Consider the following 25,660-nt stretch of genomic DNA (forward strand, 5'->3'; position numbering starts at 1 on the left):
CCGGAATGAAGGCTGACGTACGTCGATACGTGCGAACATGCAACATCTACCAAACGAGAAAGCCTCGTGGTGGCAAACCGCCTGGCTTACTCCAGCCCATCATAAGCACGCAGCCATGGCAGATCCTGGCGTGCGATTTCATAGGGCCGCTGCCGCATAGCAAGAAGGGGTACCAATACGTGCTCGTCGTTACGTGTCATTTCAGCGCTTTCGCTGAACTGCACCCGCTGCGGAAAGCTACTACACGCGATATCTTGGGAAAGCTGTCGGAGGTGTTTTGTCGTTTTGACTTTCCAGAGCGACTGATCACCGACAACGCCACGTATTTCACGTCCAAGGTGTTTCGTGATACGTGCGCGGCAATGGGTATACGGCAGCCGAAAACCACGTGCTATCACCCCCAGTCCAACGTGAGCGATCACTGAAATCGGGACATCAAGGCGCTCCTAGGGCGCATATGCGCCGTCGCATAATGATTTTGATGAGCACTTGGACGCCATATCCTTCGCCCTGCGCACGAGTGTAAATCGCTCGACCGGCTTCACGCCGGCCATTCTCATGCTTGGCAGGGAGCTGAACACGCCAACGAACACGGTCCTGACCCATAGGTCGGACTATGTTCGCGAAGTCGAGGCCAATGTCGACGACTACGCACGGCGATTACGAGAGCGTTTGGGCAGTGCCATTAAGAAGGCGAGCCACAGTCGTGAGGAAGCCAGGGCAAGCCAGAAGGCGTGCAGCAACCAAGCCCACAGGGACCTTGAGTTCCAGTTGGGAAAAACGGTTCTGAGGCGAAATCATGTTCTCAGCAATGAAACCGCGGGATTCGCGGCCGGCCTTGCGCCCCGATGGGTCGGGCCCTTTGTGATCGCAGAGAAACAGTCGCGGCTGATTTACCGACTTAAAGACCCTCATTTAGGCCGAATAAGCGGACACATTCATGTGGGAGGGTTTAAGCAGCATTTCCAGAGAGATGCTGTGGAAGCCGAAACGCCACTCGTTCAGGAGAGCGCCGAGGCGGGCAATGCTGAGAGCAGTCTCTACCGGCATCGTTACAACACCCACAGTGAGCGAAATCGTTGAGGCCGCATGCGTGAGAGAGCTTATGCAGGCCCCAAACTCGATTTTTGCTTGCACGGTTCGCATCCGAGCTGTTCAAGTAGGAACACCAGACGCGCGAGTTCGCGCGCGAGCGCATACAAGGGAAAGCAGTCCTTTCCGCGATGCTACAGTACTGAAGGTAGGCGAAGTCGCCTAATGTCAACCGCAAGGGCACGAGAGGTGTCGTGTGTATCCGGCGCGTGTCGACACACAAGCTGGCTGTGTTGTTGTACGCGAAGCTTGTGCTGAGCACGTTCAGAGGGACCTAGCCCGCCGACTGGCCTTATTTATGACACCGGCACTCCGGGCGCATGGGCCACGCTGTCTGCATTCAGGCGGCGGGTAGAGACGAAGGTGATGTTTAGTCTACAAGCCCAATGGCTCCGCAGGCATACAGTGGTCCCCGGAAAAGCTCGAATTCGAGCTCGTTCACGGAGAAGCGCGCATTCGAGCTAGAATAACTCACGAACGGGAGGGTGAGGAGCTACCATCGTACTCTGGCCTCTCCCGCGCCGTCTGGGCTCTCCCGGACTCCAGTACGCCTGTTCAACCCTGTCTGGAGAAGATTAACGAGCCCCGCCTCTCGCCCTGGTCGACAATTCCAGGGCGCCGACGCTGCCTGGAGCGAGCAGCGCACCACGATTCCAGATTTCGAACTTCACGCCTTCACCCCGGCAGCAACGACCGCGGTTCCAGATGCCTCTCCGCGGCACAACCTTGTGTCCAGCGCCAGAAAACTGCCGAGGAGCCAGACCAACGGCACCAAAGTGAAAGCGACGCGCGCTCCCCCCCCCCCCCCCCCTCAGGCGGACACCTCGATTGAGGTAGGAGGGCTGTGGGAGGACACATATCACTGCTCTCTGTGGCACTTCGCCTCCTGGCTGTGACGCGGCGGCGAGGACGGTCTCTCCTCTCCAGATCATGTGGAAGCCTCCTTCCCTCTATCGCCTTGACTGCTGTGGCGAGGGAAGCGCGCGCTGTGTGTGTTGGCTGGATGTGGCTTTGGAGAGACGTGAGTGAGTGTGGCATGTGCACCGAGGGCAGTACGGACCCGACGGGCCAAGTGATCGGACGCGTCCAGGGAGAGACGGACTGCTCAGGTGAACACAGCGTTGCTTGATCGCGCGCGCACGGCCGAGGAAGCCGATTTAATGGTTAACCCTTTAGTCCTCGGTGTTCGTGTTGATCTCGGGGCAACTACTGTGATCTGAGCTATCGGAGCGTTGTTTGCTCTGAGAGCGGAGCCGCAGCCCCGTAGAGAATCCCACACTGTTTTCAGCTCAGATGTTATGGACTTAAGCACGCATTTCTTTCAATTGTTTCTAATGCAACTTGCAGCTCACTGTACTGGCCACCGCTCTGCCACCATGAACATCCACAGCCTCGAAAGAAGTACCAGTTGGTTCAAGAGCGCATCCAAAAACTTCAGCAGTCCGCACAATGACGTCGCCAGAGGACCTTGGCCGAGATAGTAAACGATATAAACGCATATGTACCGTCAGTAGTTGCTGTGCTGGTTGAAGCTCAACAGCGTTAAACGCTCTGGTTACCTTTGCAGCAGCTGCAGCAAAGCATTTAACCTGGAACATCACTTTCATCCCAGAAGGGCTGCAGATAATTTCGACAGTTTTTCATGTCAACTTAAGTGAGGACACTGCAGCTCTGGTTGAAGGTGTTTTCTCTTGAAAATAGTGTTTTGCTTAAATATTTGAACTAGTAAGAAGCAAACAGCTTTGTTTTTGGCACCCGGGTGTGCATGCACTATAATGTTTGATGAGATCTACATTCAGGAAAAATCCTGCAACACATCTTTCGATACGTTTAAAGGCCTTGTGGAATACTATGCCATGCAGGGGTGGAATCTATGCGATAAGGCACTGGTGTTCATGGCTAGAGGCGTTAGAACATAATGTGAACAGCTTCTTACTTATTTTTGGTCTGTGGGAATGCCTTTTTAAGGCTTTTATTCAGACCCTTTTGTCTAGAGACAATATCGGCAATGCCATTTCTTCAATTCATCCTTGATGAAAAAGTAGAACATTCATGGCAGCGTGCAGCGGTGCTGTATATGATGAAATGTTTTCCTTCTTCTCATAAGTTAGGCTTGATTGGTTTGCGAGGCAAAGGAAGGCCACATTTTGTTACTTGGTTGCTCACTGCGTCTATATTCAGATGTCCGAAATTTTGCTGCGGTTGATAGTGAAGGGTTATTTTGTGCTTTGCATACATTTCACTTTCATAATATTTAGTTTGATGGGAATCATACTGCCTTGGCATGATGTGTGCAAGCTGACTGCTATTTGTAAACAGATTATTCTACCAAATAAATACGCTTTCATGTAATAATATATTTGTACAGAGTGCTGTCATGAATTGTTGGGGAGGATCTCGCTTTTTTTTTTAATGTGGGCTCTCTTTGACTAGTATCCACTGATTCTGTGGGCACATAGCTGTGTAGAAATAAAGTTGCAAATAACTATATAGTACGCGCTTTTATATGTATATTTTTCATCTTCAAGCTCGGCCGTACTGCTTATGCGACATACTACTTTGCGTTAATATTGGAGCTGTATATTTCATCTTGTTTTAAGGCCGTTTGTTCCATTTCTGAACCATGTTGCTGCTTTGTCACGTCTGAGAGCTGACATTTAACTGCTGCTGCTTCTCTGACACTCTAATCTGCCTTTCTTCACCTTTGTGACTGCCACTGCATGCCTGAAGAATGAATGTGGATGTAACTAGCGGTGTAAAGCTGCATGCTTTTACATTACTCACAGAGAAAGGCGAGGCCAATGACGAAGGAAACTGAGCGATGCATTGACAAGTCGGCAAAGATTAGGCCACGGACAGCACCAACAGTTGCCGTAAATTGGCTGTCAAATTTTCTGCCAGACTATATTTCCGCAACAGTTAAGGGGTCAATTATTTTACCGACTTAGCCGAGAATCGTTCAGTCTTCGTCATCGTTGGCCTTGTATTTTGTGTTTAAGAGGAAAAAATTTCAAAGTCCGTGCCGAAATGCGTCACTGTGACGTCATGCTTTTTTGTTTGTTTTTTATTATCACTAGTATTCAAAACCATTCGGAGAGGGCGTGGCGGGGACAATAAACACGCGCCTCACCCAGTCGGTCCCTATGATGTCTATGTAAGTTTGGCTACCTGCGATCTGCCTTGGTGCGTGCATCCCAAACGAAAACGCAGAGCCACGTCATAGAGAAAGGGATTGGGTAAACAGCGGAGACTTCCATAGGACCCAGCGGCCCAATTGACTGTAGCGAACCAAGCGGCTGGGGTTCGACGCACATCCGCTTTTGTTAAAGGCGCGCAGTTAGAATACTGAAATGCGCTGCGCCATGGCGCGCAGTGTACTGGAAAGGAAGACTGGCAACTCGAGATTCATAGTGGGACTGGACGTCAGCAAAGCGTTTGACAGCGTCAAACACCAAGCGATCCTGTCACACCTCAATCGTCTAAATGTAGGAAGCAAGCTATACAACTACATCAAAAGCTTCCTCACGGGCCGAACCGTGAATATAAAAATAGGGGGCACAACAAGACATAACATTAGGCTAGGCAACAGAGGGACACCGCAGGGATCGGTGCTGTCCCCTACCCTTTTTAACATTGCAATGATCGGACTGCGAGAATGACTCAGAAAAATAGAGGGCCTCCGCCACACTCTCTACGCTGATGACCTTACCCTTTCGGTCGATCGAAGGGGAGCGATGGCCAGGTAGAAGACACCCTACAAAGGGCAGTCTGGGAAACGGAAAGCTATCTGAGACCCATAGGGCTGAGATGCTAGCCGGAAAAATCGGGAATGCTAATCATGAGCAAGCAGCAGGTCAATATCCATCTCCTGGTCAACAACATTCCGGTCGCAAGGGTGGACAAGATCAGATTATGGCGTATGTGGATACACCAAATTGAAGAAACACAGAAACAATAGATAGACTAGAAGCCACGACCAACCAAAATTGCAGGCTTCTCAAAAAGATAGCAAACAAAAACGCGGAGATGAAGGAGGCGAACCTAGTTAGTCTTGTCTACTCTTTCATCATTAGCCGAATCACCTACGCTATCCCGTACTTGAAGACAACTAAAGCACAGAGAGACAAGGCAGACATCTTCATCAGCAAAGGTGTCAAAACAGCCCTAGGTTTACCAGCGTGCACATCAACCGAGACGATCCTCAACCTAGGAGTGTCAACACCCTGGAGAAAATATGCGAGGCGAAACTTACAGCACAATATATCTGACGTACTGGCAGCAAAACAGGTAGATACATCCTCAGGAAGCTGGGCTACCAAAACCCAGAATAGTGAGAGGGGATAACCGCCATCCCCAAAGAAATTGTCATCAAGTTCAGAATACCCCCATCTCAAGAAACATGCACCCCATACACAATAAGGAACGCAGGAGAAGCCGAGTCTAAATACTCCAAAGCTCCCTCCTCCAAAATCAAGGCGTAGTGTTCACTGATGCGGCAGAATACACCGAAGGGCACTACGCTGCAGTAGTAGTCAACGACAAAGGCGAGCTAATCTCGAGCTGTAGTGTAAGACACTATTCACCAGAGGAGGCAGATATGGCGGCGATTGCCCTGGAAATCACAAATACATCCAGCAGAATAATCATCAAAGATTCTAAAACAGCAATCAAAGCCTATGACAACGGTAAGGTCATAGAGGCTGACAAAATTCTGCAAGCAGGCAAGGAGAACGTACCTAACGACCTAATTAAAATAATATGGGCATCCGCGCATAGTGGACTCACAGGGAACGAGATCGCTAACAAGGTCGCCCGAGGACTCACCCACCGGGCCCCAGCGTGGGTAGACTACTCCCTGTCCAAAAAGCGAGACTTAATCACATCCAGAGAAATTCTAGAACACTACAGAATGGCCAGGAGAACCCTCCCTTTCCCATAGATCTCTCCCGATGAAGGAAGAAGTAATCTGGCGAAACCTGCAGACGAGCACCTTCCCAAACACATATATCTTACACAAATGGCATCCTGAGGTGCAATCTTCCAAATGCAAAACCTGTGAAGGCATAGCGACCCTAAATCAGTTGCTCTCGGCTTGCCCAGTGCTAAATGCGTTACATGGAAGTAGAGACTCATGGGAATCCTGCCTTCACAACCAGGAAGAACAATCCAAAAAACAAAGCATCCGTCAAGCCCAGACCACCGACGGAAGCCAACTGATTCCGGCCAACGTCTAGGGGGGAGGTAGACTATGAAAAGGGGATCTGCGTCTCACCCGATCATCCATGCTCTCTGACGGGTGCAAATTAGCAAACGCTTGCGGTACTGCCACGCTCTGTTGGCACATTATTTCTGTTCTTTATGTTGTGGTTTTATTTTTACTTGTTTTGAGCAATGAAATATAAACGTAGGTCACAATTACTGCTGGCTGACCATCAACGCTGCTGCGTCAAAGCCTTTGCCACACAGCAGTATTGCAGGAAAGATGCCAGGAGCTCTGTGAAATGAACATTTATTTTGCTTCATACAAAAACAAAACAGATAAAATTTTTTCACAGTTTAGTGCATGAAAGCAACCAGGAAGACAGACAAAACGTAGGATACATCAGCCCGCGTGTACATAATAAAGGGTAAAAAAATAGCACAAGGCAAGAAACAATACATAGGTAGACAAATGTAGCACTACATGCAGGTATGCAAAGTATGGAAAAGGATACATAAGAAACAGACATACACTATGCTCAAAATACAATCGCGGCTCCCTCAGGATACCATGTATTTTTTGATACACAGATTTCAAGCAAATATACTTCACGTTAAAGGTGTGCACGGCCGAAATGTTGAGCCCGAGCGCTGCCCCGACGCTACAGGCCCGAGCCTGGCCGGACATGGATAAGGATTCCCAGCCCAGCCAGGCCCGGCGCTTTAATTTAAGGTCCGGTCCCGAACCGGCCCATCATGCTAGAATTGCAGCTCAAGAGATGAAAGAGAAGAACATAATTTCAGGATGATAAGTTTATTCACCGAGGTTTCTACTGAGTCAAGCGCTTTTTCGTAATCAATGAATGCAATGTATAAGGACTGGTTGTATTCCGAATATTTTTCTATCACCTGGTTGATGGTATGGGTACGATCGATAGTAGAGTACCGTTTCCGAAACCCTGTATGATCCTTTGCTTGATTGCAGTCTAAGGGTGTCCTGATTTTATTAGCGATTACCTTAGTAAATACCTTATACGAAGCAGACAGTAAGCTGATTGGTCTGTAATTTTTAAGGTCTTTAGCGTCCCCTTTCTTATGAATGAGGATAATGTTTGCGTTCTTCCATGGTTCCGGTACCGTCGATGACACCAGGCACTGCGTATACAGGGTGGCCAGGTTTTCTAGCATCATATCCCCCCCCCCCACCCCCCGTCCTTCAACAAATCTATAGTTATCTGATCCTCTCCAGCTGCTTTCCCCCTTTTCATAATTTATATTGTTTTCTTAACCTCGTCCTTCGTAACTGCTGGAACGTGGAAACCTCGGCGGTAATGCAGGCATGGCGAAATCAGGGGGTAGACGAGCCATACGTGAAAGTGCTGGAATATATTTATAGTGGCTGCACAGGAACCATAGCTATGCAAAAGAAACTAACAAAATTGTCATAAAGAAAGATGTTAGACACGGAGACACGATCTCCCCAGTACTATTCACAGCTTGCTTAGAGGAAGTATTCAGAGACTTGGAATGGGAGGAGTTAAGGATAAGGGTAGAGGGAGAGTACCTCAGTAATCTGCAATTTGCTGATGACGTTGCCTTGCTAGGTAACTGAGGAGATGAGCTGCAAAGAATGATTGTTGACCTGGACAGGAAAAGTACAAAAGTAGGCTTGAAAATCAATATGCAGAAGACTAAGGTAATGTTCAACAGCCTCGGGAAGGAACAGCAGTTTACGTTAGGTAGCGAAGCACTGGAGCTAGTAGGCGAATATGTCTACTTAGGACAGGTAGTAACCGCAGATCCGGACTATGCAAAGGAAATAACAAGAATAATAAGATTGGGATGGAGCGAATTTGGCAAGCACCCACAGATTATGACTAGCAGCTTACCGGTATCGCTCAGGAGGAAAGTCTACAACGGTTGTATCTTACCTGTACTCAACTATAGGGCTGAAACGTGGAGGCTAACCAAAAGGGTTCTACTTAAGTTGAGGAGAACGCAGAGGGCTATGGAACGAAAAATGGTAGTGGTAGGGTTAACATTAGGAGATAGGAAGCGTGCAGAGTGAGTCAGAGAAATAACTCAAATTACTGACATTCTAGTGGAAATCAAGAAGAAGAAATGGTCATGGGCAGGAGACCTAGTGCGAAGGGAGGATAACCGATGGTGACTTAGGGTAATAAACTGGATTCCAAGGGAAGGAAAGCGTAGCAGGGGCGGCAGACATTTAGGTGGGCGGATGAGGTTAAGAAGTTCGCCGGGGCCAAGTGGATGCAGCTAGCACAGAACCTGTTTGATTGGAGAAATATGGGAGTGGCCTTCACCCTGCACTGGATATAGTCAGGCTCATGGTTATGATGAGGTTTATCCAAGGTCTGAAAGGTGTTGAGTTCTCATGTTTTAAATGACAAACTTTCTGAATATATAGGTGAAAGCACGTCCGTGGAATTAACTTGTTGCACAAAAGCAATAATTTATCCCTTGAATTGAGACATTTGCGGCGCTCTGGATAATGAACCCTGTAGCACTGAGGTTTCTTTCAGTGCTATAGCAGTGAATAACCCGTTAGCTGATAGGAAAAGAAGTTTTTGATGAGCAGCTGGTTTTCTTCTTCAAATGTGTGCAAGCAATAAACCTAAAAAGGGGTTGATTTTGTGGCCAGGTACTCGGTGGGCTCGCCTAGCTTACCATGTGCCTTTCAAGTGAAAGTTTCGCAACAAGAGAAGCAAGAGTAAACTATTGCACCGCAGAAGCTTTGATCTGTGACCCGCTTGAAACGAGGTCATGTCGAGGCAGTAGTGCGTCACAATAGAGACGTGTGATTGGCGACAGCATGGAGCGAAATTTGAAACGGGCATGTACACATGAGCGCCGGTGTTACCAAAGCGGAGATAGAAACTGTAGCCCACAAGCCTCTCCACGCGGCGAGGAGGCGGGGAGGAAAGGCGAGCCGACGCCGGCAAAGAACTCGGAAGCTCTCACGTGGGGCCGACGCGAAATAATGCAGTGCATTCTAGACGCGTATCGCACTATACGTCTATTTCGCCCTTTCACAAATGTTGCATGTGTTCGTGATCCGGGTGTACGTCCCGGTCCGCCCGAGGCAAAAATGCTTTGGCCTGGACCCCGCCCGAGCCCAGACGAAAGGGGTTCCGAGCGGCCCGAGTCCGGCCCGCGGGCCGGGAGGGTGCGGGCTTTCGTGCTAGCCCGAGCCCGTGCACAGGTCTACTTCAAGTTGTCTGCAGAATTAGAACCAACTGCGAAATGCCTGGGAAGTGTTGTGTGCCGCGGTGCAATGGCAATTACAAGATAGGCCCCATAGTCCACGTCTTCTCGTTCCCTAAAGCTGAAGAAGCAAGAAAAGCTTAGATACGTGCAATTCCACGCGAAAACCTGGTCGTGTCTGCAAACTCCAGGGTGAGACATTTTTGCTGTGTATTTTTTAACAGCAACTTGCTTCTACCCTTGGGGTTGCAAGCCTTGCTTACAACTCCTTTGTGGCACGTAAAGGATAAATGCGTCACGCATAGCTCGCGATGTTAAGTAGCCGTACTTATTAGGTTATATTTATTTGTTTAGGTCTGCGAACGTCACTTTAAAACGGAAGACATTGTCCGATAAGCAAGCTATATTGACCAAGCCACCGGCCGCACAGTGACGGCGTCGCTCTCACGTTTGCGGGTTCGACTGAGGCCGTACCGACGGTATTCCCCGATTGCCCAAGCTACCTGTCCAGAGATGGGACTGTATGAGAGAACCCAGAGAGCAATAGAATGCGCTGAGATGCGCTGCCCTTGATAAAGCGCTCGCGGAGCCAATTATCACTTCCCAGAATGAGGAAGAAGCAGACAAGCTTTGCGATTTGAAAGCTTTGGCAAACTACGTTCGAGGCAAGCAGCTGACATTCTGGCATGTCATCGAGTGCAATGAACATGTCATTTTCGCTCACATTTGTAACGATGAGGCTCCTTGGATTAAATACTCTGTTGTTATAAAAACCAACCTAACCCTGACAATAAACGTCGTAAAGCACCTGTGAAGCGGCTCGGGTCCAAAGTGCTAGTTCCATCGGCGGTCGACAGCAAACGACGGCTGCTGGATTTGCTTGAGGGAGTCGAGAATTTTGACAGTGCTGTGAGTTCAAGTTCTGAAAGCTCAGACATGGACATCTGCGAGACTGCCACTTCTCTTCTGGGCGAAATATCCGCAGCGTAAGGAGACAATTCTCCGATCATTCAACTGCTTACCGAGCAAGTGCAGCTAATGTCAACAAGAAAAGAACGACGGCGCTGCTCTGCAGACTTCATGGTTTACTATTGCATACTTTTTACAATATCGCCTCATGCATACAAGTACATGCGAAGTCACGGGAGCATCATCATGCCTCATACAAGGACCGTTAGATCAATTATGTTCATCACTCGGGGTGAACCCGCAATTAGAGCAGCAAGACGGCACATTCCTCCGCTACAAGGCCAAGACGATATCCAAGTTGAATGAGCAGCAACTCTATGTGACTTTAATGGTGTATGAAATTCACCTAAAGGTTCTTTTTTTTTACTACAAAGGAGGCAACATCGCTGGCATAGCGTTAAACAACGCAGAAGCCGCTAACAGTGCATTTGTATTTATAGTGCACAGCCTCATGTGCAAGTTTAAGGAGGTAGCACACATTGTGCCCGTGCACAAGGCTAATGGGGAATTTCTGCACAAGGGTTGGGGAGACATCATTCGCGGCGTGGAAAAAATTAGTTACAAAGTCATGTGCGTTGCAACTGCCAACAACTCTGTAAATCGAATCGCGATGTTGCCTTTTAAGTACCCTGTGACAAAGACCCCCCAAGCCACACCAAAAAATCACTGGCAAATAATGTCGTGTTTCCGCACCCATCAGATCCCCACCGGCCATTGTTCTTTGTCATTGACCCAGTGCACTTACTGAAGTGCGTGCACAGCAACTGGTTAAAACAAAACGGCCAGTGTTTCTGGTTCCCTGAGTTTGAACCAAGCACGAAGGGGGAGCGGCGCATGCATTACGCGTTTTTCAAGACTATCAGACGTATATAATTTAGAGAGTGAGCAGTTACTCCGGTACGGCTACACTCTGTCCAGGAAAGCTGTTTCTCCAACACACATTCAGAAGCAAAATGTTAAACTTGCTTTTGCAGGTATTCAGCGATTCCAGACCGAACGCACTTCGAGTGATTGGAGCCAAGCACAACCTAAAACACCACGAAGAAACCGCCAGTTTCATAGATATAATAGTGAAATGGTGGAAAGTTGTCAACGTCAAAATTTTTTTCACAGCACTGAGACTAAGGGATGAATATCAAAAGCCCGTCTACCCTTCTCCATTCGACTCGAGGATTTGCTTTTTGAGCGATTTCCTGGACTGGTTGCAGGAATGAAAGGGAAGAAGGGCGGACGCCTGTAAGTTGTCTGATGAAACGCATGGTGATTTGATCCAGACAACTCAGGCATTTATTGAGATTGCAGGATACTGCTTTGAGGAGCTCAAGGTGTCCTTCGTGCTTCTTGAAAAGTTCCAGACCGACCTTCTAGAAGACCGCTTTGGATGTTACCGACGACTGGCTGGTTCGCAATATCATTTGTCTGTAATGTGAGAACAAGTTGCGACTGCAAAGCACACTTCACAAATGAGTGCGGTATCTGCAGTCAACAACGATAAAAATCAAAATTGGGAAGAGCTTCAAATGCAAGCAGCCGTGCCAAGCGGAAAATTCAACATTGTTGTGACGGAACAGTCGCTGTCAAAACTGAAGAATGCCATACCAGCCATTGTATATGTGGCTGGTTACTCAGTGCACATCGCTCTGAAGAGGTTTAAATGTCACAAATGCAAAGAGCTCTTGACAATTGACAAGACGGTTGTAGTTTCGCCTGACAATCACATGTACAGTCCTGTCAAAGAATATGCCAGGGGAGGGCTAGTTTACCTAGCAATGCCAGCTGTGAATGCTGCGGTTCACAATTAGGTTGTGGTGGAAAAGTTGTCCAAGCGAACAGCTTTTTTAAAGGTCCAAAACCAGCGTCAAGTGGCTACAGAACTCACACTCTAACTGCTCAGCGATGAGGAGCCTTAAGACTTCGACGTCTGTGAACAGGGACACGCGAGTGAGATAGTGCTGAAATATGTTTTGTGGTGCAGCACAAACATTCTACTCAAACATTACTGTCGACGCTTGAATAACAAGGTATCTGACCCGGAAAACAACAGTAAGAAGCGGAAGTTGCAAACTTTGGCAAATAAATGAATAAAACGCCGATGCGTGTAAAAAAGCACATGGCTCTCTGCTGTGTTTTATTGCCTGAAATTAGACAGAACACTGTGCGCGTAGCCGAAGAAAAAAAACGTCAGCTGAGCGCTCTCATATGGATTGTGCTGAAGCGCTCCCTTCACATGCGCCGGACGGCGGCCCCGTCCGGGAGAGCGTACACCCTTCCTCTCCTATTATTTGCCTCTGCGTTTGCCTCTTATCGGCGCTCGCCGCATGGTTACATATAATTATAATTGGTTTACAGGAAAGGAGAGGCGCATTATCTGTCACATTTTCTCCGGCAAGTGCTTGGAGGGTGCACCATATCCACAGTCGCTAGGCGTTCCTGGGCGCATTCAAGTGTGGGATTGCAGAGGCAGGAACGCTAGAAAAAAGCACATCCCGCAGAATATCACAGATCTGGTGTCCGGAATTTAGTTCGCTGTGCCACACAACGACTGGAAGGGCGCTCCTGACAAGGCTAGGCCGGGAATTAGGAAAGCCACAAAACAGCAGCGTCGCAATACCAGACTCGCCAAAGGCCCGTTCACACTTGCGACTGGCAACTGTCGCGCGACCATTTTGGTCGAAAAGCGACCGTCGCAAATGGTCGCATCGGTCGAAAAGCGACTGCCGCAGGCCGATCGGACACTGCGCGAATTTTCAGTCGCGCGACTACTAGTCGCAACCCATTTCACCAATCGGCGAGGTCCCGCAGTACTCGATCGAGCACCTTCTCAATGCAATTAAAGAATACCTCTACCTTTTCAACAAACGGCACTCGGAATTCAAAGGCAGGGAGAAGAATATGGCCTGGGAGGAGATTGGAAAGATATTCGGACTATCCGGTAAGTACCATGAACTTTTGAGAAATGGGTTTTTCACGCAGGCGCAACATTTTATATTGACACCACGGTGATTGACACAGTTAATTCGGCGTCGGCGTTCTCCTGGAAACACGAGAGCGCGGCATGCACACGGGCCCGCCTGAAAAAGCTGAAGTGTCTGGCAAGCGGCCGCTACCGACGTTCGCTGTCATCGCTCCCAACTGTGCCTGACGAACGAGAAGGCGACAGTCGCAAGTGTGAACATCGGTAGTGGCGAGCTCCTCTCCTCTGGTCTCCTACCAGTAGCGCGACCTCATCTAGTCGCAAGTGTGAATAGACCTTAAGAAAGACAATATGCATACAACCCATCCCCCGAAACATGGATCCAAACCTCCATGCTCACAGGAGACAGGCTAGGGCAGAACATTATGAGAGGATGATGGGACATCGGGACAATACAGTCTACACTGATGCCTCCCTATACCCCCAAACACAAAAATAGCGCAGTAGCAGTAGTCGTAAACCATCACGGAGAACACATCACAAGACTCACAGCCGAAGTATCTAACATATCGGAGGCAGAGGAGATTGCTGTCGCTCTTTCAGCAAAGAAGGATACAGGACAGGGAGATCCCTTAACATCCTGATGGATTCACAAGAGGCGTGCCGGAACTATATTACAGGCAGAATTAACAGTACGGCACTCAAGATCCTCAATGGAGGTCCGCTCCTTGAGGAACGACCAATACACAACCTAATCTGGATACCGAGTCACGCAGGGATCGGAGCCAACGAAGGGGCAGAAAACCTAGCTCGAGGAATGACTAGCCGAGCAGGAACGTCACTAACCCTGGAGGAACCTTAGATTAACTGCGGGGACAGCTATTCGGAATTACTATACCTACATAAGGGGCTAAGATTCCAGTACCCCCACCACATAAACATTTATCTAAGGAAGAAGCCACAGGATGGCGAAGACTTCAAACAGGCTCCTTCCCAAATTTATACATATTAAATAAGATGTTCCCAACACAGTATAGCGCCAACTGTCCGTGGTGCGGAGCAAACCCAACGCTATATCATGTCACATGGGAGTGCGGAAGCAATCAAGCATTTCACAAACACAAAACACCAAGTGCGGAGCAATGGGAGAGCCGGCTCGCCAGCGGCGAGCTAGAGGCCCAAAGGGCACTCATAGCGCACGCAAGCGAGGTGGCCCGACTCAGTGGAGCACTGGACTAGGGGCCCACCCACGGCCAAGGTGGACACAGGCTTCAAGCCGAAGCCTCTGTCCTCTACCGTTACTACTTCTCAAAGAACCAATGAAGTTTTCATTCATTCATTTATTTCCCGAGCCCAGAAAGGTTTTCGTCTGAATAAAGTTTTTAGAACGCAGCTCTGTGGCGCCCATTCCTGATTTCGCGTGGTCGTCAGCGTCACATCGTAGCCTGGTGACTTCATCAGTCGTGACGTAATGACCGGATGTTACGTCATCATGATGTGACATCCGGCCATGTCTGATAATCGGAAGTGATAATGACGTCACATTCGATCATGATGTCATGGCTGGTGACGTCGCCAGGAGATTCACGCGAAGCTGACACCGCCGGGCGGTTGATCCAGGCGTCCGTGCGGCGTCCTTCATTTGGCGCTTCCTCGAACACCGCACCACAGAGCATATAGAAATAAATGCAGTACAGCAGGCTTGAGCGGGGTTTAAATTTGGTTGACATCAAAGAAGAAGCGCAGTAGCTCACAATTCGGCGCGGACACCTACTGATTGATGGTGCAGGGGTAAGACGCCCGACTTACTGTGCCGGAGAACCCGGGTTCAAACCCGACTTCGGCGGCTGCGTTTCGATCGAGGCGAAACGAAGAGGCGTCCGTATGCTGTGCGATGTCAGCGCACGTTAAAGATCCCCAGGTGGTCGAAATTACTTTGTAGCCCTCCACTACGGCTCCTCTTTCTCTCTTTCCACTTTCACGCCCACCTTCCTCCCTTCGCTTACGGCGCGGTTGAGGTGCCCACAGAAAACAAGTGAGACAGTTACAGCGCCTTTCCCTTTCTCTAAATCAATCCATCTCTCCACTTTCACTTTCAGCTCCTCGCGTGGCGAAGAGGGAGGTGGTGAAGGGTGGCAGTTCCTGTACCTACGGGCTGGGACGGTAGGTCACCGCCGCTTGCGGCGGGGACTAGCCGGCCACTGATTTTTATCTGTTGTAGGCCGTCATTGCACCCGCCACCGCTTCGGTGGTGGTGGACGACGGCTGTTGTTTCGGCGTGCGTCTTTCTCTCCCTCTTCTTTTCTTTCTTGTCTATTGTCTCTTCTGTCCTCACGAGGCAGCGGAGGTGGCTCAGCTACAGAGGCAGTAGCAGGCCCGTGCATTTTCTTTTCTTTCTTCCTACAGCCACAACAACAACTCGCGTGGCGAGGTCGCGGTAGCTACCACTGACCTTTAGCTTGACCTCTGCTATGACGTCATACCATCTGCCGCAAAATCCAAGGGCCCAACTTGTGCCGTCGCGAGGCGAGGCCGTGCCTGGTGGCTGGTGCCTAACGCGCGCCTAGCGGTTTGATGTCACAGCTGCAAGAGCAGGGTTCCAACTCCGGTGCCGGATTGAATATTTATTGGATTGAATAAAGTTCAGTCAAAGTAAATACAATGTGCCTTTCATTTGCAAAACAAAATGGCCGAATCTTCAAATTGCCCCTTAAACCTACCAAAGTAGCACACATTGCGTGGCCCACCTGGGTCCCGTATGGGCAAGTTGGGCTTGGGTAACCACGATAACACCCATGAGGGCCCCCTTTAGGGATCAAGTGGGCAAGCCCAATTGCCCCTGCCTTTTCCATCTGGGCATCATAGAGGCGTGGAAAGGGCTAACTGAGTACATTTTCCCCCATCTGGCCCTCAAGGGTCCCGCTCGGGTAATTTTAGGGCCGATGCAAAGAGAATTTGGGCTTTGTGTGGAAAAAGCCTGGGCTAATCTAATTGGGGCTGCCCACTCAAAAGCGCAATAGGTCCCGCATGGGCCGCGGCGGGGCTAAATACGGGTATGTCCATGCATTTCCTAAATGGGACCCTTGAGGGGTTCTCGAGGGAAGGTCAAACGGAAATGTTGGCTTCATGCAGAAAATTCGTGGACTGCACCAAATGGGGCTGCCCATCAAAAACCTAGATAATTTCCGCATGGCCTGTAGCAGGGCAGAAAAGTGCTCCTTCCCGCTTCTGCCCGCATCGGCCTCTTGCGGGACGCTTTTGGGTACATCCGATGCAAATGTGAGCCTAAACCGAATAGTAGACGGGCTAGCCCAAATGGGGCTACCCACTAAAACACTGAATAGGTCCCGCGTAGTTTGCATCCGGGATGAAAATCGGGTATGCCTCCACGCCGCCCACATGGGTATTTCGTGGGTTAAATGCGGGAAAAGGCAACATATATTCGTACTCCATGCAGGGAAAATAAGATAAGCCCAATTGAGGCTGCCCATGGAAGGCCGCAGTGGGCCCCAAATTGGCCGTAGGCGGGCTTACCGCTCTGAAACGTCTTCACCTTATATTTCAGGCACCACTTTAATTCATGTAATTCATCGTATACCGGCCGCTAATTAAATCTTCTGGATTTTTCACATAACCATTGTATGCATATCTGTGCCATCAATAAAAACTGTCTAATTTTACTCTAAACACTGCGTTAATTATGCAGTATTGGCAGCTAAAATGCAGCAGTAAGTATTTCGCTTTACGAGTATGTACTGAAGTACCTCAAAATTTTTCTTGCGCCATTATATCACATAACCATTTTATGCATATCCGTGCCATGAATAAAGGCAATCTAATTTTTCTCTAAAAACTGCGTTAATTAAGCAGTATTGGCAGGTAATATGCATCAGTAAGTGTTCCGCTTTACGAGCATGTACTGAACCACCTCAAAATTTTTCTGCGCCATTATTATTATTATTAGTATTATTAGGTTCGAAACTGGGTTTGGGCCCACTGCGGAGGAGGGGCGCGCAGCGGGGTTTACGGAGCTTCTCCCAAACGCACACCCCTGGAAAAGCCGAGCGCCAGGCCGGGGGACGCTTGTACCCATTTTTACCGGTGGGTGTCCGGCGGTGGGTTTCGAACTGACCACCTCCCGCAGCCGAGACGGGCGCTCTAACCACTAGGCTGATGGGGCTCTAACCTGATGGGGCTGGGGCAGGTAGGTCACCGTGTGTGTGTGTGTAAAACCTTTATTCGGAGGAAGCTTGAGGTAGCCGGAGCAACCTCACGCAAACACTAGGTGGGCTCCTCATTACAGGAGCCCATTGGCGACCGCTGCGGCTCGGGCTCGGTGAACCAGGGCCTTCTGGCTTGCCAGATCGGAGCAGCCGAGCAGGGCTGCCTCCCAGTCCTCCCGGGTGGGGTTGGGTTTGGGGGTGAGGTTCGGGGTTGACTGACATGCCCACACCATATGGAAGATGTCCGAAGACTTCTCCGCACAGTGCGGGCACTTTCCTGTACAAGCAGGATCAAAGTGTTTTAAAACTGCCGGGCACACCAGCGTTTTGGTGTAAAGGCGGAGGAGTGTGCGTTCCTCCACCTTTGTAAGACCCTTACAAGGCTTAGAATAAATTGCATGGCCGAATTGAAATAATTCAATAATTTCTCGAAAAGTGAGAGCCGGATTGGGTTCGAGATCCGTATCATAAGGGTCTGAAGGCGTTGCCCGGAGAGTGAGCGCGCGGGCGGCGGCGTCGGCCGTTTCATTGCCTTCGAGGCCCATGTGAGCTGGAGCCCATACAATCGTTCAGACGCGGGGGCCCCGAGGTAGTCACTGTTGTGAAGGATGTGGTGCGCAAAGAGAGGAATGTAACCCTGTTTAATATTTCTGCAGGCCCCTCTCGAGTCGGTGATGATGACTCGTGAGTCCTTGTCTGCGGCGGCTAACGCGATGGCAACTTCTTCCGCATGTGTTATGTCTTGAGCTCGGAACGTTAGGCCATTCACTGTGATTTTTTTATGGACGACTGCGGCTGTGTACCACCCCCCATGGTGAGGGCCGGAGGCGTCCACGTAGAAAATTCCGTGTTTGTTCCCATAGTGACGGGCCAGTGCCTCCGGCCGCGCAGGGCGCCTGCCACTGTGGTCGTCACGTGTCATGTTGGCCGGAAGAGGGCGTACGTGCAGGGCGTATCTCCAGATTTCAGGAATGCGTACGCGCTCTTCCGTAAATGTTGGGTGGTGGATGTGTAGTCGGGCTAATAGGCGGCGTCCCGAGAGCGTTTTTGAAAGTCTTGTGTATTGATTAGTCAAGTGCGCCTCTCGGAGCTCCGCGAATGTGTTTATCATCCCCAGACCCATAAGACGCTGGTTGGATGTGTTGATCGGGAGATCGAGGGCACGCTTGTACATCTAAGAATCACTTCGAGAGCGTTCTCATCAAATCTGCGCTGGTGGAGGTAAGGAGTCGAGTAGAGTACTCGACTGGTTACGAATGCATGCGCCAGCCGCAAAGCGTCTGTGCACCGTAACCCCCCGCGTTTGTTGGAAACCCGGCGCACCATCCGGCCCACCTGGTCCCCCACCTTGCGCAGTTTTGCTAGTGTTGTATCAGCCCGTCGATGTTTGTGGATAAGGAGACCAAGTACTCTAATCTCATCGTGTTCGGGTATTGGGCTGCTGGCCAGGGATAGTTCCATTTTTGTGGTGCACTTAGGCGACGGGCGAATGTGCACAAATTCGGATTTGGACGGTGAGCATTGAAGGCCGCAGCGGCGGGCGTAAGCGTCTACGATCTGCGCCGCTTGCTGCAGGTTAGCCTCAATGTCTCGAACCGATCCGTGTTTGGCCCAGATGGTTATGTCGTCGGCGTACAGCGCGTGCTGGATGCCTTCGACCGTCGCCAACTGAGCCTGGAGTTTCATCATGGCCAGGTTGAAAAGTAATGGCGAGAGGACCGCGCCCTGTGGGGTGCCTCTCGTTCCCAGATTATATGGGCCGTGTTCTTCGTCTTGTATTCGGATGAAAGATTGCCGATCTGAGAGAAATTGCTTGATGTACTGAAATGTGTTATGTCCACAGTTCGTCTGGGAGAGATGTTGCAGTATGATTTCGTGTGTGACATTGTCGAAAGCCTCCTTCAAGTCAAGGGCGAGTACTGCCTTATCGTTGAAGGGATATTCGACAGGGTTGAGAATTTCTCGGTCGAGTTGAAGCAGAACATCCTGAGCGGACCTTTGCGGGCGGAAACCGAACATGGTGTCTGCGAATGTATTTTTATTTTCCAGAAACCCAGACAGCCTGTCCCGCACCATGGTCTCCATCAGCTTTCCCGCACAAGACGTGAGGGAGATGGGGCGGAGGTTGTCTGTGTTTATGGATTTGCCGGCTTTCGGAATGAAAGTTACCAGGGCGGTCTTCCATTCAATTGGTAGAGGTGCCTCACCAAGCCAGATCGAGTTGATGAAAGCGAGGAGGGTTTCGTAGGCGGGGTCGGGAAGATTGGCAAGAAGTTTCACAGTTATCTTGTCCCAGCCCGGTGCCGTTCCTCGTTTCATTTTAGCCAGGGCCGCCTTCAGATCATGCAACTGGAACGGTTGATCCAGATCCGCGTTCTCTGAACCTGCATACGAGTACGCGGGTCCTCAGGGGTCCTGCTTAGTGCAAAGATACTGGTCGCGCAGTTTGCATGCTAATTTTGATGTATTTCCATCGAAGCTATGAATAGCTCGTTGGAGATGTTTTTGTGTCTCGGCGCGGGTTTGAGTCGGGTCAATTAGGGCACGGAAAAGGCGCCATGTGCTCCGGCTCGACATTTGTCTGGCCGCCGTGTTGCAGCGGTCTACCCAGTTTGAGTCGGCGAGTTGGGCCGCGTACTCTGCCGCTCGCTGAGTGAGCTCGGCGATACGAATTTTGAGCTTTCTGTTATGTTTTTGGCGGCGCCATCTGCGGATGAGGCTGTGCCGCGCTTCCCAAAGGTGCAGAAGGTGGTTGTCCACCTCTGGAGTGGCCTCCGAGAGCTGAATTTGTGTTTCCACCGAACGAAGATGTGTAACCAATCCTTGTGCCCACGCGTGGTATCCTTGTTCGTGGATAGAGGCCGAATTGATGTAGCTTTGCCGAAACTTATTCCAGTCGGGTAGCCGAGCTTGTGCGTGGGGTCTTGCCAATGGTTTAGTTCTTACAGTACAGTGGTGGATAAGGCAGTGGTCACTACCGAGGGTTTCCTCGGTGTTGATCCATTCTGCGTGTACAATGTTTTTGGTAAAGGTGAGATCCGGGCATGTATCCCGGGTCACTGAATTACCCATCCGCGTTGGATATGCAGGGTCAGTGTGAAGAGTCAGGCCCAGCGTGGACGCGAGTTCCGCTAGCTTGCGTCCCCGCTTCTCTTCACGCACGTATCCCCAGAGTGTACTGTGAGCGTTGAAATCACCCACAATCACCAAGGGGTCCCTGCCCGCAGCCTTTAGAGCGCGGCTAAAGAGTGCTGCGAACGTTACATTTTTGAGTCTGGGGGAGCAGTAGATGTTGAGTACGTGGAGTGGCGCATCTTGTTTCTTGAGCGGACGAAGTGTCACCATCACGTAGGAATATTCAGTGTCAAGTTCTAAGTCAACTATAGTAGCCTTATAATTTTTATGCATGCAGACGCAGGAAGAGGGGTCCTGCTGAAAGGTGATGTAATTTGTGAGGGTGACGCCACTCCCTGGCTCCTGGAGGGCAACCACCGCGGGAAGAGAGTTGAAAGTTGAAAGGTAAAGTCGGAGATCCGCCCTCTTTGCGCGGGAACGGAAGCCCCGACAGTTTCATTGGACAATTTGGACGGGGGTGGCCGAATTGGTTCTTGGGGAGCGCCTGATCTTAGGGCTGCTCGCCATGGTCATTTAGGCTGAGGAGGGGTTGTATTGACGCTGCTCCGGAGCCAACACTCGCGGGAATGGGGGCATCCTCCATACCGGAGAGCGAGCAGTTGTCATCGTCTACCTCAGGGGTGCGTCTAGAAGTTTTGTTAGGACGGCCGGGGAAGGGACCGCCGGGACTGCACGAGGAGCGTAAGGAATGCGCAATTTGGCAATAATCGCGGGGATTGTCTTTTGCAATTTGGAGATGGCGTTGACCATCATTGAAATTTGATTTTCTATGGCAATGAATCGTGCCTCCGTGGCCCCGAATCGGGCCTCAAATGCTGCCTCCAAGCTCATTACCGCCTTTGGCACCACGAGCTCACTCTCCATTACCTCAGCCGCGGGAGGCGAGGGCGGAGAAGACTGGTTAATTTTGGATTCCAATTCGTTAATTTTCTTAAGCAGCATCTCGTTTTGGGCCCTGAGTGCAGCTATTTGATCTTGCTCGGCGCTACGCGCCCTTGGGAAGGGAGCGGAAAGGGGGGGAGAGAGAAGCAGCCCCCCCCCCCCGAACCGCTCACCTGGTGTCCGTTTTCGACTGCGTTGACCCAGGTCCTGGTATCACCGCGCGTTTCCGTCGTTTTTTTCGCCAGTCCGCCGTGTGGTGGCGACACCTTCGATGGTCGTTTTTCAGCACCTCCTCCTATAGGTGGGTTCTCGATGTTGGTGATTTCCTGGCGAGGCTGATCGCCGGGAGGCCCAACATGGCGGCGTTTCTTCTTGGGCGCCATTTTTTTCTTTTTTATCTTGGGTGTGCGGAATTTTGCCGCACAGTCGCGAGAGTTGGTGACATGGGAGCCACCGCACACAGAACACCGCGTAACACAGTTGTGAGGAGCCCGCACCCCCTCCACTAGCGGAGCTTGGAATCCGCAGAGTCCACAGGTGTCAGACTGCAAGTTTGGACATGCGTCCGCGCGATTCCCGACGGCCCCACACTGGCCGCACGCAGGAATAGTTTTGTAATAGTTTTGCACAGAGACGACCATGTTGTCATAGTGCACGTAACGGGGCTTCTCTTTACCCGCGAAAGTGATGCGTGCCTTGTTGGATGTTCCGAATTTCCGGATTTCCAGGATGGTGCCGGCGCGCCAGCACACTCGGTCTTGGAGAGTTTCTGTGGTGTCCGAGTTACGGACCACGATCACGCCGTGGCATATGTTGCCGCCGTCTTGTCTCAGGTAACCCCGAAGCGGGATCGATCCCTTCTCGGTGTTTACTGCGAAGTCCACGATGAGCAGGTCGGCCGCCTCGATGTCCGGGGTATGCACAATGATGATGTTTTGTTCTCGTGAGGGTAGAACGGAGACGGCGCTGGCCCGTTTCAGCCCGAGGTACGCCGAAATGGCAGTGCCGTAGCCAGTTTCCGTGAACGCCTCGTGAAGATGGTTGGTTGGTTTGTGGGGTTTAACGTCCCAAAGCAACTCAGGCTATGAGAGACGCCGTAGTGGAGGACTCCGGAAATTTCGACCACCTGGGGTTCTTTAGAAACACTTTCTCTGGGCTTTATGACTATAACGTAGTCTTCGGGAGCCGGTTTGGGCATTGGATGCGGCTTACACTTCGAGAGCGCCTTGTCCTTGCTTCCCGTGGCGCGCGTCGCGGGAGCGTTCATGTTTCCGACCGACGAAATGGCGGCCGGGGCGGTGCCGAACGCCGCCATCTGGGCTTTGTCTTGGGAGCAGCGTGCAGCCGCTTGAAGTAAAGCTTGACTCCGAATTTTCGGAATAACCGTCGAATTTGTATCTCCGGTGGCGGGTACCGAGGTCCACAACATCGCCTCAGGGTCGTAACCGCGTATTTGATCCGCGGAAGTCGCCATTTTTTTCCTCGGAGGGCCGATTCCGCCAGGCCAGGCGTCGGCGACGCCGTTAGGCTTAACGACGGCGCCAACGTGGTCGGTCGAAAAATGGCCGTAGATTTGAAGAAAATCGGCCCACCTGGACGACTTTTGTATCCAGTTGTTCCGCTTGATTTTTCGGATCGATCCATGCCAGTTTTGCCGGGGTAGGATGATTTGGGACGCGGCTCCAGCCGCCACCGGCAGGTCCTGGGGCCCGATCCTCGATATTAGAAGCGTTTAGGGGTAGCTCGCTAGGTCACCGTCGCTTGCGGCGCGGGCTAGCCTTCCACCGAATTTTTATCTGCTGTGGGCCGTCATTGCACCCGCCACCGCTTAGATGGTGGACGACGTTGTTGCGGCGCGCGTATTTCTCTCCCTCTTTCTTTTCTTTCTGCTCTATTTTCTCTCCTGTCTGCACGAGACAGCGGAGGTGGCTCAGCTACAGAGCCAGTAGCGGGCCCATGCATTTTCTTTTCCTTCTTCCTACAGCCACAACAACAACAACATTATTACTGTGCCGGAGTACCCGGGTTCGAACCCCACCTCGGCGGCTGCGTTTCAATGGAGGCGAAACGAAGAGGCGTCCGTCTGCTGTGTGATGTCAGCGCACGTTAAAGATCCCCAGGTGGTCGAAATTACTCCATAGCCCTCCACTACGGCTCCTCTTTCTCTCTTTCCACTTTCACTGCCACCTTCCTCCCTTTCCTTACGGCGCGGTTGCGATGTCCACAGAAAACAAGTGAGACAGTTACCGTGCATTTCCCTTCCTATAAAAAAAATCAGTTATTACGCGAAGCATATTGATAGAGGTAAACCACAGCCCTTCGTGACGGTTACATGCCGTGCAAAGAATGTGGAATGCTACGTCACACACGTGATACGCTGATGTCACGACCGAGGAGAGTCGGGGGTCCAGCTCGCACCGTCGGCTGCGGTTGCACGCCGTGCAGACCACGTGGTATGGTGACGTCACACCCCGTGATACGTTGACGTCACGACAGAGGAGAGAGGCTGCTCACGAGTTTGCCCGAGCTCTCTATCACCGGGCGGCTGCCGAGCAGCCCTCTTGCATGGATGTAAAAGATAGCCTAATCTCGTATAAAGAGGTTACAGAGCACTATAAACTAAGCAGAAGGGTCTATCCGCCGCCAGACCGTTCCCTCGGAAACGGGGAGGCAATTGCATGGAGGAGGCTACAAGGGGGCAATCATACTAGTCCCTTTTGGGTATATGCAACTATTTCAAAAGATGAAAAGGATCTACATTGAATAACATGTGGGAGATGGGGCACTCTAGATCATATTATTTGGGAATGTAACAACAGCCCAGGAGCTAAAGAAAATATAGAGACGCCTGGGAGACCCTGCTGCGAAGCGAGGACCCCGCTCAGCAGCAGCAAGCCATCCGCCTGGCGGCTGAGGCCGTGAAGCAACAATGTATATTCACCAGACCTTAGTTCGCGAGGCTCCTGAGTAGGGCTCCATCAGGCCTGCGTGCCGGGGAGTCCGAAACGGAGCTTCTTCTCGGTGGAAATAAAGGCTTTCAACAACAACAACGGGGGACCGGCTCGCGCCGTAGGCTGCGGTTGCACGCCGTGCGGACCACGTGGTATAGCGCAGATTTATATATAAAGGGGAGACGAAGGGGAGACGATTGCGGGGGAGCGGCTCGCGCCGTCGGCTGCGGTTGCACGCCATGCGGACCACGTGGTATAGCACAGGTTTATATATAAAGGGGCGACGAAGGGGAGACGATTGCGGATGGGGCTGGTGCAGGTGGGTCACCGCTGCTTGCGGCTGGAACTGGCCTGGTACCAAATTTATCTGTTGTAGGCCGTCATTGCACACGCCACTGCTGGTGGTGGCCGACGGTTGTTGCTGCAGCGCGCGTCTTTCTTTCCCTCTTGCTTTCTTTCTTCTCAATATTCTCTTCTATCTGCACGAAGCAGCGGAGGTGGCTCAGCTACAGAGCCAGTAGCAGGCCCGTGCATTTTTTTTCCTTCTTCCTACAGCCACAACAACAACAACAGACGATTGCGATGGGGTTGGTACAGGTGGGTCACCGCCGCTTGCGGTGGGGGCTTGCCTGGCGCCGAATTTTTATCTGTTCTAGGCCGTCATTGCACACGCCACCGCTGGTGGTGGACGACGGCTGTTGTTGTGGCGCGCGTCTTTCTTTCCCTCTTCCTTTTCTTTCTTTCTATATTCTCTTCTATCTGCACGAGGCAGCGGAGGTGGCTCCGCTACAGAGCCAGTAGCAGGCCAGTGCATTTTCTTTTCCTTCTTCCTACAGCCACAACAACAACAACGACGATTGCGCTCGCCTCCAGTAGATGCTCTGCCCTGATGGGGCTGGTGCAGGTGGGTCACCGCTGCTTGCGGCGGGGGCTGGCCTGGCACCGAATTTTTATCTGTTGTAGGCCGTCATTGCACACGCCACCGCTGGTGGTGGACGACAGCTGTTGTTGCGGCGCGCGTCATTCTTTCCCTCTTGCTTTTCTTTCTTCTCTATATTCTCTTCTATATG

The 25,660-nt window shown here is 51.0% G+C and overlaps 1 protein-coding gene and 1 pseudogene across 1 annotated transcript; one reads left to right on the top strand and one right to left on the bottom strand.

The window, feature by feature from the left end:
- The first annotated feature begins 9,555 nt into the window (after positions 1–9,555).
- On the top strand, positions 9,556–12,371 carry LOC146187884 (uncharacterized; annotated as a pseudogene).
- Positions 12,372–12,391: 20 nt separating this feature from the next.
- Positions 12,392–23,113, bottom strand: LOC146187885 (uncharacterized). Its single transcript, XM_084604943.1, has 3 exons — positions 22,779–23,113; positions 21,813–22,677; positions 12,392–12,406 (listed from the first exon to the last, which is right to left on the bottom strand). The coding sequence occupies exons 1-3, from the start codon at positions 23,111–23,113 to the stop codon at positions 12,392–12,394; spliced, it is 1,215 nt and encodes a 404-aa protein (XP_084461069.1).
- Between the last annotated feature and the right edge of the window lie 2,547 nt (positions 23,114–25,660).

This window comes from Amblyomma maculatum, chromosome 5 (assembly GCF_055883805.1).
Source record: "Amblyomma maculatum isolate TAMU_Amacu chromosome 5, ASM5588380v1, whole genome shotgun sequence".
NCBI classification, from domain to species: Eukaryota; Metazoa; Arthropoda; class Arachnida; order Ixodida; family Ixodidae; genus Amblyomma; species Amblyomma maculatum.